At 41.8% G+C, this 14,011-nt stretch overlaps 2 protein-coding genes and 1 pseudogene across 2 annotated transcripts; 1 reads left to right on the top strand and 2 right to left on the bottom strand.

Annotated features, from left to right (window-relative positions):
• Nucleotides 1–3,264: 3,264 nt before the first annotated feature.
• Nucleotides 3,265–3,674, bottom strand: LOC110679816 (histone H4). The gene has a single exon (XM_021855550.1). The coding sequence runs from the start codon at nt 3,621–3,623 to the stop codon at nt 3,312–3,314; it is 312 nt and encodes a 103-aa protein (XP_021711242.1). The 5' UTR covers nt 3,624–3,674; the 3' UTR covers nt 3,265–3,311.
• Nucleotides 3,675–6,236: 2,562 nt separating this feature from the next.
• Nucleotides 6,237–6,966, top strand: LOC110678213 (annotated as a pseudogene).
• Nucleotides 6,967–11,709: 4,743 nt separating this feature from the next.
• LOC110679817 (histone H4) lies at nt 11,710–12,129 on the bottom strand. The gene has a single exon (XM_021855551.1). The coding sequence runs from the start codon at nt 12,055–12,057 to the stop codon at nt 11,746–11,748; it is 312 nt and encodes a 103-aa protein (XP_021711243.1). The 5' UTR covers nt 12,058–12,129; the 3' UTR covers nt 11,710–11,745.
• Between the last annotated feature and the right edge of the window lie 1,882 nt (nt 12,130–14,011).

Here is a 14,011-nt window from a genome sequence, read left to right as displayed (position 1 = left end):
TCCCCATCGCAGTTTGGGTACGAGAGAAAGAGAGTGAGCACCGCCGCCATTTGCTTGCGTGCACCGAGAAAAATTTGCGGCTCGAAAATTTGGCCCTGAGCTCCTGACACTCAAATTGAAACCGGTAAATTACTTCCGCCGCTGTTACTACACGTGGAGCATTTCCGTTGGAGTGAACGCGTCTTCATTATCAAAATTTTTTGTGCTCATTCTTTTGATTTATTTCGCACATGGGGTTTTGCGAATGCCTCTTCTTCTTCTCATTTTTCTTGGCCGGCTTCTCACTTTATTTTTTATGTGACCATTTTGCTCACATGGCTTGTTGGGACCGACTTTACCACTACACTAAGGAAGGCCTTAACTGCTATTTATCAACATTATGCTCTTCAAGTGCGTCTTACTGCCGAGTTTCAGATAATTTGGCCGACAAAAACTCCAGATGCCAAAATAAATCAGTGTTTCATTAAATTGATGTTTCTCTAAAGTAATTAAATCTAGGGTGAATTAAAAAAATAAAACAAACCCACACATGTAGCAGCATCTACCTTACCTATTCAATTTGTAATCGATTAGTTAACTAATGAGAGATTAGAAACTCTTAAAATGCTGTTCCCAAGGAAATCTGGATTTATTGTGGTATGGATATTCAACAACTTAGGATTTTTTTTTTTTTTTTTGTATCCAATATGTTTGAGTGCAAAAACTTTCGGCAAGATTATTTTAGGCTAGTAAACTTTTCTTTCAAACTCTTGAGTCGAAAAGTTAGAGCCAAGCTCAAAAATCAAACAAACATTGTACTACATTGCTAATTATTGAGAAAAGTGAAACCTTTTTAAGAAGTTAGTACCGTAAAATGGGGTGTTAAGGACTCGTGGGGTTTTAAGGGATTGAACTTCTCCATCAAGTTTGAAAAGTCACAAAAACGTCGGAAGTCGATATATCAGTCATCTGAAATGCTTGCTTTGTTCGGAGGATTGTGAGCTGCATTATGTGATCGGGGATATCTATTAATATTAGGTATTGTGGAGTCTAGATATTGAAAACGATTCAAACCATTTTTGAAAGAATTTTATTGGCAAAAAAGATTCAACTACAAAACAATGAAACAATATTAACAAAAATATGTGGGTAACCCAGAACATAAGTATATTTAATTGAGATCACAACGCAGACAAAAGCTTTTGAAAATGTTATCTAGATTTCGCCTTTTAATATTTCTTATGGAAAAAGTCTCTTTTTGAAAGTTAGCGGGGTGTTAGGGGATTATCTTTTCTACTTTTTCCAAGTTACAAAACTCGTTCGATTTATGCCGATATATATTCCATTATACTTTAGGCTTGTTCCGTGAAGTAAAACTGCATTGTAAAGGTTAAGGGGACTATTTTGTTTGTTACTGAATATTACTAAAATGTCTAGCCCTGAAAAAATGGGAATTTTTTTTTTTTATTTCTCAGAGGCACCCGAGTTGCGCGAAGAGTGAAACCAAATCTACCTATCGAACTGTCAAACTGTCTACCTATCGAGCAGACCAGCAAAACAAATAGGGGCTATTTTCGAAGACGAAGAAGAACAATCATTCAAAGAAGCAAATGCAAATATATAGGTTATGATCCTGTTGCATTTAAGTATCAAAACCATTCAAGCCAATTTCAATATCGAGTTAGGGAGAGTTAACTGTATATAGGTTATGATCCTGTTGCATTCAAGTATCAAAAACAATTCAAGACAATTTTACGAAGTATTGACAGTTTCCAGATTAATAACTATGAAAGATCTAGCAGTTAAAAGAAAACGGTTTGCGTTTGCAGGAGTTCCAAGTTCGATAATATTGATTGTATTATCTGATTAAGGTTGAGCATAACTTATGAAAATGAATGAAAGCATCAAAGTTATTGATCAAAAAGATTATGTTTTGTTGTTGGCATAATATGGTTTTCATTTGCGAAAGTCAAATTCCTTTACAACCCTGGTTTTGCAGTTACGTCAAAAATCACACATTTTCATGATTATCTCAGAAATCTGTCATAGGATCCTCAGCATTGTGTTTGGCACGCGACGAGAGAATACAGTCTGACCCGATTTTGTCAGCCAATTTTTAGATTTGTCAAAAAATTGGTATCGTCATGCTTTACCACGTACCCTCTTTAAAAGTCCATGTAACCATGTCGAAATTTGAAATTCATCGAGGGGCTGACAAAATCGGGTCCTTACTGTAGTAGGGCTGTCCTTTGTTTAATTATTGACATACTAGAAGTTGCTTGAAAACACCCCATTTTACGGTAGACATTTCATCATCCACTTTCAATGCATTTCAATGAAAGCTTCGAAGCTTGAAAATGTTCGTTCAAAACGATTTTCCCGGTGACCTTCTCAAATTCCCGTCTTTCTCCCGGTTCGGTGATTCGTTCGTTTCGGGTGCGCGAACACAATTCCAGTGCTTGTAAATATTGATTGCAACCGCATCCAGTGAGCGGGACATTATGGGACATTTCTCATAAGGCACAGTGTGGAACATGATGAAATATTTGTTCGTCCATCGCATTGTGGAACCGAAGCGAGGCAAACTAAGAAGTTCCTAACGCAATCCTAATGGAATTTGGATGAGGGTGAAATAGGGAGTGGTACGACGAGCGTTCCGTACCTTACACTGAAGTCCGGAGTTGAGATGCATGCACGTGAGATTGGTATGGAAAGATGCACGCACTGGATTTCACCGGCGTGGCATCATAGCGGTTGTTGTTTTCGAACCGAAACCGAAGCACAACAAGTAAGTAACAACAGTAGTGTGCCACCCCGGGAAATGACAGTGCTGACTAGACTAGACTATGTATGTATATATATCGTCCCCTTGATGCTACAACTAGATAACTCGAAATTCGAAATTTTTGACTTCAATATGTCAAAACATTTTTCTTAATTAGATCTGCAAAATATCCACAGGTCTTAAGCGTGTGATTCAAAATACACAAGTTAAAGATTATTTTTCAATCATAATCTCTGCGATTAACCATCACCTTGTTAAACGGTCATACTTTCAAAGTTGCACATCTCAAAATTTTGATTTTCGAGTTATCTAGTTGTAGCATTAAGGGGACGATATATATATTGGCATTTTATGGTGTCTTCCAATCGGAGACGAGAATTTTCTCCCCAAGCCACGCCACCGCCGGACTGCAAAAGCGTGTAGTGCTTGTCCCATTAGATTACCCTTGCTTTTAGTGTGTGTGAACATTTGTCATATCAACTCTTTGATGAGTGTGTTTGGTGGCCCTGAAAAGGGCCGTTTGAAGAGCGAAACTTTGGAATGCGATTTAACCTCCGAAACCGTACAGGGTGCGTCCCTGACGCTTCAGAGCGTAGACAACATCCATAGCGGTAACGGTTTTACGCTTGGCGTGTTCAGTGTAGGTAACGGCATCACGGATGACGTTTTCCAGGAACACCTTCAACACACCACGAGTTTCCTCGTAGATAAGTCCGGAGATACGCTTGACTCCTCCACGACGAGCCAGACGACGGATTGCGGGCTTGGTGATACCCTGGATGTTATCACGCAAAACCTTGCGATGACGCTTGGCGCCTCCTTTTCCGAGTCCTTTGCCTCCCTTGCCACGGCCGGTCATTTTGGATGAATTTGGTTCTGTGTTCGACGACGGTAGTACTGGAACTGATGGCTGCGCCAATCCCGTACGTACCGGACCTACTGGGCAGGCTGAGTATCGACATCCCAAGTAGAGCGGTCAAGTACAGTTTGCTGCTAATTACAAAGTAATCTTGACAGCTGATCCAGTATGAGCGAACTGCACTAATTTTTCCTTGCGGAATAATCAAATTACTCTTGTGGATGTTGAAATTAAATTAATTGGCAGTAAAATATACTAAGCCCAGGGATTGGCTTCTGAAAATCTCATATCTTTCGGGGCCAATGGGTCGACCTTGCTCAGTATGTTTGATTTTCGTAATCAATGCTGTTCCACTTATTCCAAAGATGAGAGCAAATTAATACAGTTTGTGCTTGCCGCACAATTTTCGTAGGTACCGAAGCAGATTCAGAATCAGTCATCATCGTGCCTTTCGATTGATTCTGAACTGCACATAACGGGACTTCGATCGCCAACTTTCAGAGGAATAATTTCCCACTGCGTGTAACTGATTTTAAGCGTGATTGGCGAATCGAACGCCTCACATCCCATCGCAGTTTGGGTACGAGAGAAAGAGAGTGAGCACCGCCGCCATTTGCTTGCGTGCACCGAGAAAAATTTGCGGCTCGAAAATTTGGCCTGAGCTCCTGACACTCAAAATTGAAACCGGTAAATTACTTCCGCGCGCTGTTACTACACGTGGAGCATTTCCGTTGGAGTGAACGCGTCTTCATTATCAAAATTTTTTGTGCTCATTCTTTTGATTTATTTCGCACATGGGTTTTTGCGAATGCCTCTTCTTCTTCTCATTTTTTTTGGCCGGCTTCTCACTTTATTTTTTATGTGACCATTTTGCTCACATGGCTTGTTGGGACCGACTTTACCACTACACTAAGGAAGGCCTTAACTGCTATTTATCAACATTATGCCTCTTTCAAGTGCGTCTTCTGCGCGAGTTTCAAAGATAATTTGGCCGACAAAAAACTCCAGATTGCCAAAATAAATCAGTGTTTCATTAAATTGATGTTTCTCTAAAGTAATTAAATCTAGGGGTGAATAAAAAAAATAAAACAAACCCCACACATGTAGCAAGCATCTACCTTACCTATTCAATTTGTAATCGATTAGTTAACTAATGAGAGATTTAGAAACTCTTAAAATGCTGTTCCCAAGGAACTTCTGGATTTATTGTGGTATGGATATCAAACAACTTAGGATTTTTTTTTTTTTTTTTTTGTATCCAATATGTTTGAGTGCAAAAACTTTCGGCAAGATTATTTTAGCTAGTAAACTTTTCTTTCAAACTCTTGAGTCGAAAAAGTTAGAGCCAAGCTCAAAAATCAAACAAACATTGTACTACATTGCTAATTATTGAGAAAAGTGAACCTTTTTTAAGAAGTTAGATACCGTAAAAATGGGGTTGTTTAAGGACTCGTGGGGTTTTAAGGGATTGAAACTTCTCCATCAAGTTTGAAAAGTCACAAAAACGTCGGAAGTCGATATATCAGTCATGAAATGCTTTGCTTTGTTCGGAGGATTGTGAGCTGCATTATGTGATCGGGGATATCTATTAATATTAGGTTATGTGGAGTCTAAGATATTGAAAACGATTCAAACCATTTTGAAAGAATTTTATTGGCAAAAAAGATTCAACTACAAAACAATGAAACAATATTAACAAAAATATGTGGGTAACCCAGAACATAAGTATATTTAATTGAGATCAACAACGCAGACAAAGCTTTTTGAAAATGTTATCTAGATTTCGCCTTTTATTTTCTTGAAGTAAAACATTCTCAGATAAACTAGATCCATAGTAGCACGTGCACTGTCCTTTTCCAATGCAGTTGCCGCCGATGGCTGAGGCAAATGCCAGCAATTTGCACACATTCGACCAACCAACAGTGCACAGGTGGAAGGTGATTAGTGTTTGGTGACATTGTTTTCCGGACAAAATGGCACAAACTCGTGTTGACTGACGTCATAGTCGAGCCCAAGTTTTCGGTATGTTTGATGAAAAACATCAAATTAAACATTGTTCAAAGTTTACTAAAACCAAACGCGTAACATCGCTCGTCGGCACTGGAATGACTTTGTTTGAGGCTCATTAGGGGCCATTAGACACCGGCATTACTGGCTATACCCGCATGTCACCGCAAAGAGCAACCATTCATGTTGCCAAATTCACCACCGCCGTGCAGGGTGGTATTGTTTCAATAGTTACTATTGGATTGTTTTTATCGAGCAAAGCCACACCATATGGCGCACGGGTGCTGTAAAGACATGTCTCAGCGGTGCTTCTCGCGAAACCGGCCCGATGTGGCGATGACGGGCTGCTAGCGAGAACTCATGCACTCACCAAACGGACATACTAGACAGGCAAATACTTAGTGCGTTACCGGAAAAAATGCCGGTTTTAAAAAAGGTGTTACCAAAATTATGTACAATATTCGCGAAACAGTCATCCAGTGGACGACCATGTCTGCATCCCTAACACAGACGACCGAAATCGAACACCGCACTGTTGCCAGAATTTCCGTCATTCATTCGTTTACTATCGCCATCGTGTGAGTGTTACTCTAGCTACCTATCGAGATGTCTGAAGTTGCCACTGAAGCCGCTGCCGCAGCCCCGGCTGCCTCGCCAGCCAAGACCAAAGAAGCCAAGGGCCCCCAAGGGACAGGGCAGCCGAAGAAGCCGTCGACCCACCCCCCAGTCAACGACATGGTTGTTGCTGCCATCAAAACCTTGAAGGAACGCAACGGATCGTCCCTGCAGGCCATCAAGAAGTACATCGCCGCCAACTACAAATGCGATGTCGCCAAGCTTGCCCCATTCCTCAAGAAGGCCTTGAAGAATGGCGTCGAGAAGGGCAAGTTCGTCCAAACCAAGGGCACCGGCGCTTTCCGGTTCGTTTCAAGCTGAAGGCTGAAGCTAAGAAGGCCGCCAGTGAGAAGAAACCGAAGAAAGGGCCGGCGAGAAGGAAGGCCAAGAAGGCTTACCGGAGAGAAGAAGAAGGGCCACCAAGAAACCAGCTGGGGAGAAGAAGGCCAAGAAGCCAGCCGGCGAGAAGAAAGCCAAGAAGCCGGCTGCAGCCAAGAAAGCCAAAGCTGCTGGTGCCAAGGCTGCCAAAAAGGCCGGTGGTGTGAAGAAGGCTGCTGCTCCGAAGCAGAAGGCCACCCAAACCTTCCAAGACCGCCGCCAAGAAGCCCAAGACCCCAAAACCGAAGAAGGCTGCCCCAGCCAAGGAAAGCTGCCGCGAAGAAGACCGCTGCCAAGAAGTAATTTGGGACAGCAACCGTACTGTTGTAAAAACAGTATCTAACATCCCATCAGTCCTTTTCAGGACTACCATCCAAAGTTTAGAACAAAGAGTTGCACAGGTCAATGATATTCCATTCCTCTCACAGAGGGGAAATAAATCCCCCCGAAAAGTTACGTGCCACTTTTGCCACTGAATGGCGAAATTCTTCCCGAAACCCTTTCGCAAATCAATAAAATTGGCCAATCATGCAGCACTGGCTGGCACTCACTGTAGCGGTGCATCCGTACCCAAAGCAAACCTCCACTAGAGGAAACAGCTTTTGATACACTCGAATGATTCAAGGATTTGAAGACGTCTGTCGACTAAAGGCTCCCCCAGATCTAAGCGACTTTTTACGGCCGACAGCGACAAAAAAAAAAAAAAAAAAAAAAAACGTTCGCGATTTCCGCTGATGCACTGTTTGATAAGCCACAGCGACGCGATTTTCGCCACGATTCGCGTCGTGGTCAGTCAAGATGGTTCCATAGAAGAGTGCTTGCAGCGACACGACAACGAAATCGTGTCGCTGTCGCCGTAAAAACGTCGCGTAGTTTTGGGGGGAGCCTTATTTAAATCGGGGTTGAGATTCGTTAGCGTTGCCTTGTGAAACCAAAACATGTTTTCGCGGCAACTGGAATCGAACAAGGACCTTGCGATCGATAGGCCCGTGCGTTTTCAATACACTCAGGCAAAATGGACTATCGAAATTACATTGGATGGCACTTATGAAAATTCGCCCACAATAAATTCGGGTTGAAATTCATAGCTTTGCCTTATGAAAAGCCAAACATTGGCAACCAAAAAATGTTTTCTCGCAGCAACCTGGAATCGAACCAAGGACCTTGCGATCGTTTAGGTCTGTGCGTACACCACGCGCCTACCGACGCCTGGATGTGAGTTGATGCTAAAACGAAACATAAAGCGTTCGTATGTCAAAATGCAAAAATGTATGCATTTCGATAGTCTAGTTCACAGGTCCGTACGTACCGGACCTACTGGGCAGGCTGAGTATCGACATCCCAAGTAGAGCGGTCAAGTTACAGGTTTGCTTGCTAATTACCAAAGTAATCTTGACAGCTGATCCAGTATGAGCGAACTGCCACTATTTTCCTTGCGGAATAATCAAATTACTCTTGTGGATGTTGCAAATTAAATTAATTGGCAGTTAAAATATACTAAGCCCAGGGATTGGCTTCTGAAAATCTCAATCTTTTCGGGGCCAATGGGTCCGACCTTGCTCAGTTATGTTTGATTTTCGTAATCCAATGCTGTTCCACTATTCCAAAGATGAGAGCAAATTAATACAGTTTGTGCTTGCCGCACAATTTCGTAGGTACCGAAGCAAGATTCAGAATCAGTCATCATCGTGCCTTTCGATTGATTCTGAACTGCACATAACGGGACTTCGATCGCCAACTTCCAGAGGAATAATTTCCCCACTGCGTGTAACTGATTTTAAGCGTGATTGGCGAATCGAACGCCTCACATCCCCATCGCAGTTTGGGTACGAGAGAAAGAGAGTGAGCACCGCCGCCATTTGCTTGCGTGCACCGAGAAAAATTTGCGGCTCGAAAATTTGGCCCTGAGCTCCTGACACTCAAATTGAAAACCGGTAAATTACTTCCGCCGCTGTTACTACACGTGGAGCATTTCCGTTGGAGTGAACGCGTCTTCATTATCAAAATTTTTGTGCTCATTCTTTTGATTTATTTCGCACATGGGGTTTTGCGAATGCCTCTTCTTCTTCTCATTTTTCTTGGCCGGCTTCTCACTTTATTTTTTATGTGACCATTTTGCTCACATGGCTTGTTGGGACCGACTTTACCACTACACTAAGGAAGGCCTTAACTGCTATTATCAACATTATGCTCTTCAAGTGCGTCTTACTGCCGAGTTTCAGATAATTTGGCCGACAAAAACTCCAGATGCCAAAATAAAATCAGTGTTTCATTAAATTGATGTTTCTCTAAAGTAATTAAATCTAGGGTGAATTAAAAAAATAAAACAAACCCACACATGTAGCAGCATCTACCTTACCTATTCAATTTGTAATCGATTAGTTAACTAATGAGAGATTAGAAACTCTTAAAATGCTGTTCCCAAGGAAATCTGGGATTTATTGTGGTATGGATATTCAACAACTTAGGATTTTTTTTTTTTTTTTTGTATCCAATATGTTTGAGTGCAAAAACTTTCGGCAAGATTATTTTAGGCTAGTAAACTTTTCTTTCAAACTCTTGAGTCGAAAAGTTAGAGCCAAGCTCAAAAAATCAAACAAACATTGTACTACATTGCTAATTATTGAGAAAAGTGAAACCTTTTTAAGAAGTTAGTACCCGTAAAATGGGGTTGTTAAGGACTCGTGGGGTTTTAAGGGATTGAACTTCTCCATCAAGTTTGAAAAGTCACAAAAACGTCGGAAGTCGATATATCAGTCATCTGAAATGCTTGCTTTGTTCGGAGGATTGTGAGCTGCATTATGTGATCGGGGATATCTATTAATATTAGGTATTGTGGAGTCTAGATATTGAAAACGATTCAAACCATTTTTGAAAGAATTTTATTGGCAAAAAAGATTCAACTACAAAACAATGAAACAATATTAACAAAAATATGTGGGTAACCCAGAACATAAGTATATTTAATTGAGATCACAACGCAGACAAAAGCTTTTGAAAATGTTATCTAGATTTCGCCTTTTAATATTTCTTATGGAAAAAGTCTCTTTTTGAAAGTTAGCGGGGTGTTAGGGGATTATCTTTTCTACTTTTTCCAAGTTACAAAACTCGTTCGATTTATGCCGATATATATTCCATTATACTTTAGGCTTGTTCCGTGAAGTAAAACTGCATTGTAAAGGTTAAGGGGACTATTTTGTTTGTTACTGAATATTACTAAAATGTCTAGCCCTGAAAAAATGGGAATTTTTTTTTTTATTTCTCAGAGGCACCCGAGTTGCGCGAAGAGTGAAACCAAATCTACCTATCGAACTGTCAAACTGTCTACCTATCGAGCAGACCAGCAAAACAAATAGGGGCTATTTTCGAAGACGAAGAAGAACAATCATTCAAAGAAGCAAATGCAAATATATAGGTTATGATCCTGTTGCATTTAAGTATCAAAACCAATTCAAGCCAATTTCAATATCGAGTTAGGGAGAGTTAACTGTATATAGGTTATGATCCTGTTGCATTCAAGTATCAAAAACAATTCAAGACAATTTTACGAAGTATTGACAGTTTCCAGATTAATAACTATGAAAGATCTAGCAGTTAAAAGAAAACGGTTTGCGTTTGCAGGAGTTCCAAGTTCGATAATATTGATGTATTATCTGATTAAGGTTGAGCATAACTTATGAAAATGAATGAAAGCATCAAAGTTATTGATCAAAAAGATTATGTTTTGTTGTTGGCATAATATGGTTTCATTTGCGAAAGTCAAATTCCTTTACAACCCTGTTTTGCAGTTACGTCAAAAATCACACATTTTCATGATTATCTCAGAAATCTGTCATAGGATCCTCAGCATTGTGTTTGGCACGCGACGAGAGAATACAGTACTGACCCGATTTTGTCAGCCAATTTTAGATTTGTCAAAAAATTGGTATCGTCATGCTTTACCACGTACCCTCTTTAAAAGTCCATGTAACCATGTCGAAATTTGAAATTCATCGAGGGGCTGACAAAATCGGGTCCTTACTGTAGTAGGGCTGTCCTTTGTTTAATTATTGACATACTAGAAGTTGCTTGAAAACACCCCATTTTACGGTAGACATTTCATCATCCACTTTCAATGCATTTCAATGAAAGCTTCGAAGCTTGAAAATGTTCGTTCAAAACGATTTTCCCGGTGACCTTCTCAAATTCCCGTCTTTCTCCCGGTTCGGTGATTCGTTTCGTTTCGGGTGCGCGAACACAATTCCAGTGCTTGTAAATATTGATTGCAACCGCATCCAGTGAGCGGGACATTATGGGACATTTCTCATAAGGCACAGTGTGGAACATGATGAAATATTTGTTCGTCCATCGCATTGTGGAACCGAGCGAGGCAAACTAAGAAGTTCCTAACGCAATCCTAATGGAATTTGATGAGGGTGAAATAGGGAGTGGTACGACGAGCGTTCCGTACCTTACACTGAAGTCCGGAGTTGAGATGCATGCACGTGAGATTGGTATGGAAAGATGCACGCACTGGATTTCACCGGCGTGGCATCATAGCGGTTGTTGTTTTCGAACCGAAACCGAAGCACAACAAGTAAGTAACAACAGTAGTGTGCCACCCCGGGAAATGACAGTGCTGACTAGACTAGACTATGTATGTATATATATCGTCCCCTTGATGCTACAACTAGATAACTCGAAATTCGAAATTTTTGACTTCAATATGTCAAAACATTTTTCTTAATTAGATCTGCAAAATATCCACAGGTCTTAAGCGTGTGATTCAAAATACACAAGTTAAAGATTATTTTTCAATCATAATCTCTGCGATTAACCATCACCTTGTTAAACGGTCATACTTTCAAAGTTGCACATCTCAAAATTTTGATTTTCGAGTTATCTAGTTGTAGCATTAAGGGGACGATATATATATATTGGCATTTTATGGTGTCTTCCAATCGGAGACGAGAATTTTCTCCCCAAGCCACGCCACCGCCGGACTGCAAAAGCGTGTAGTGCTTGTCCCATTAGATTACCCTTGCTTTTAGTGTGTGTGAACATTTGTCATATCAACTCTTTGATGAGTGTGTTTGGTGGCCCTGAGAAGGGCCGTTTGAAGAGCGAAACTTTGGAATGCGATTTAACCTCCGAAACCGTACAGGGTGCGTCCCTGACGCTTCAGAGCGTAGACAACATCCATAGCGGTAACGGTTTTACGCTTGGCGTGTTCAGTGTAGGTAACGGCATCACGGATGACGTTTTCCAGGAACACCTTCAACACACCACGAGTTTCCTCGTAGATAAGTCCGGAGATACGCTTGACTCCTCCACGACGAGCCAGACGACGGATTGCGGGCTTGGTGATACCCTGGATGTTATCACGCAAAACCTTGCGATGACGCTTGGCGCCTCCTTTTCCGAGTCCTTTGCCTCCCTTGCCACGGCCGGTCATTTTGGATGAATTTGGTTCTGTGTTCGACGACGGTAGTACTGGAACTGATGGCTGCGCCAAGTTAGTTAGTTGGTTGGTTTAACGAGGCTTTAACCGCAAAAGCGGTCATTCGCCTCTCGGTCATCTACGGAGTGTAAAACAGATTTATGTTAAAATCGCATTCATATTTCTCGACGACTGACAGTTTCGCAACGCATGCATTTAAAGTTTTATCCTCTTTTCACACTTTTCATTATTTTCACAGTTATTTTCATTAACAGATTGATTTATTTCCTTTTCCTTTTTTCCATCGTTTTTCACATTGTTGTCCATTACATTTTAGATTAAATGTTTCCCATAGTTTTTTCAAATTTGGTTGAAAAGATTCAACTCTTTCAAAAACTTGATCACTTTCCCTTCCCTTTCTTGTCCGTAACATAATACTTCCCCCAAACTGTTTTCGAGTCCTATCTCATTACGCACTTTTTCGAATGCCCTGCATTCGATGAGCAAATGCTCCACTGTAATTATTGTACCGCAGTGCTGACACTTCGGCACCTCCCCTTTTTCCATCAACCACCCATGGGTTATCTTCGTGTGCCCGATACGCAATCGGGTCAGCACCACTTGTTCACTACGAGTCTTTCGGTCCCTCCATGCAGCAGTTGATGGTTTCACTCTTCTTAATTTCACTGATCGTTCTCGGTGCCAGGCCCCTTCCCACACATACTCCAGAATCTTCTTGCTCCAACTATTTCGATCGACGGCCGGTACCTGTCGATCCCGCACTTCTTCTCTTCTTCCACTGTTCGCTAATGCATCCGCTTTCTCATTCCCATCAATTCCTACGTGTCCAGGGATCCAGCAAATCACCGCGTTCTTCTTCTCCATTTCAATCTGCACTGCTCTAATCCACGGATGTTTGGTGATGCTCGCTTCGATCGCTGCAACACAGCTCGCGGAGTCCGTGAAGATGACAGCATTTTCTCCAGGTTCAACGGACTGAACAGCAAGCTGCAACGCCTTCGCTTCTGCCGAAAAAATCGTGCAACCCGTCGGCAGACGGGCACACCGCTCCTCCCCGTTGCAGTATATTCCCAGCCCGACTCGTTCCTCTTCGTCTACCGATCCATCAGTGAAAACATGCTTAAAGTCTCGGTAGCTTGTTCTCGCTAAATCGATGAATAGTGCTTGTGCTTTGCTGGTGGAATTTCCTACTTTGAACTGGGACTTGACAGTCCAGTCCACCGTTGTTTCCGCAGACGCCCAGCTTTTTCTCAGCGGTCGGGGGAATTCCGCTACGGGCGGCAATTCCTCTCCCGTCGCTTCTTCAAACATAACTTTCGCACGCGTAGACATTGGCCATTCGTCTAAGTGGTTTGCTAAGGCCTTTTTCTCTTCCAACTTCGAAGCTTTTGCCACTAGTATCTGGCATGCCAAGTGCTCAAAAGGCAGCTCGCCAGACTCCGCACAAATTGCTACTATTGGGCTAGACCGGAACGCACCGGAAGCAATTCGTAGCATATCGTTGTAAACGGGTTTCAAAATATTCATTGCTTGTGTATTGCTCCGACTTACTATGCCCCATCCGTGAAATATCTTCGGAATTATTAGTGCCTTTCCGATATACAGCAAAGTTGACCTTATTCCGCCGGATCGGCGTCCAATGATCCGAAGCAACGATGTTCGACTTTGGCACTCCTTCTTGACCTGCACTGCATGTTCCTTAAAGTCGAATCTGCTGTTGATCGTCACCCCAAGCACTTTGGTACTTTTAACCAGTGGTATGCTGGCTCCATTTAGTTTCACTTCTGGAAGGTTTGCGTGTTTCAGCTTTTTGCAAATGTGCAGGTGTTTCGATTTTTCAGCAGCAATTTTAAGGCCGCTGTCATTGGCCCAGCTTCCTATCCATGAAACGACTTCTTGAACCTTTTTCCTGACTGCCTTTTGGTTCAGACCGGAGATGACTACGACA

Source organism: Aedes aegypti, chromosome 3 (assembly GCF_002204515.2).
Source record: "Aedes aegypti strain LVP_AGWG chromosome 3, AaegL5.0 Primary Assembly, whole genome shotgun sequence".
Lineage (NCBI taxonomy): Eukaryota > Metazoa > Arthropoda > Insecta > Diptera > Culicidae > Aedes > Aedes aegypti.
Note: the sequence above shows the minus strand (reverse complement) of the source record. Positions and strands in the feature narration are given on the sequence as shown.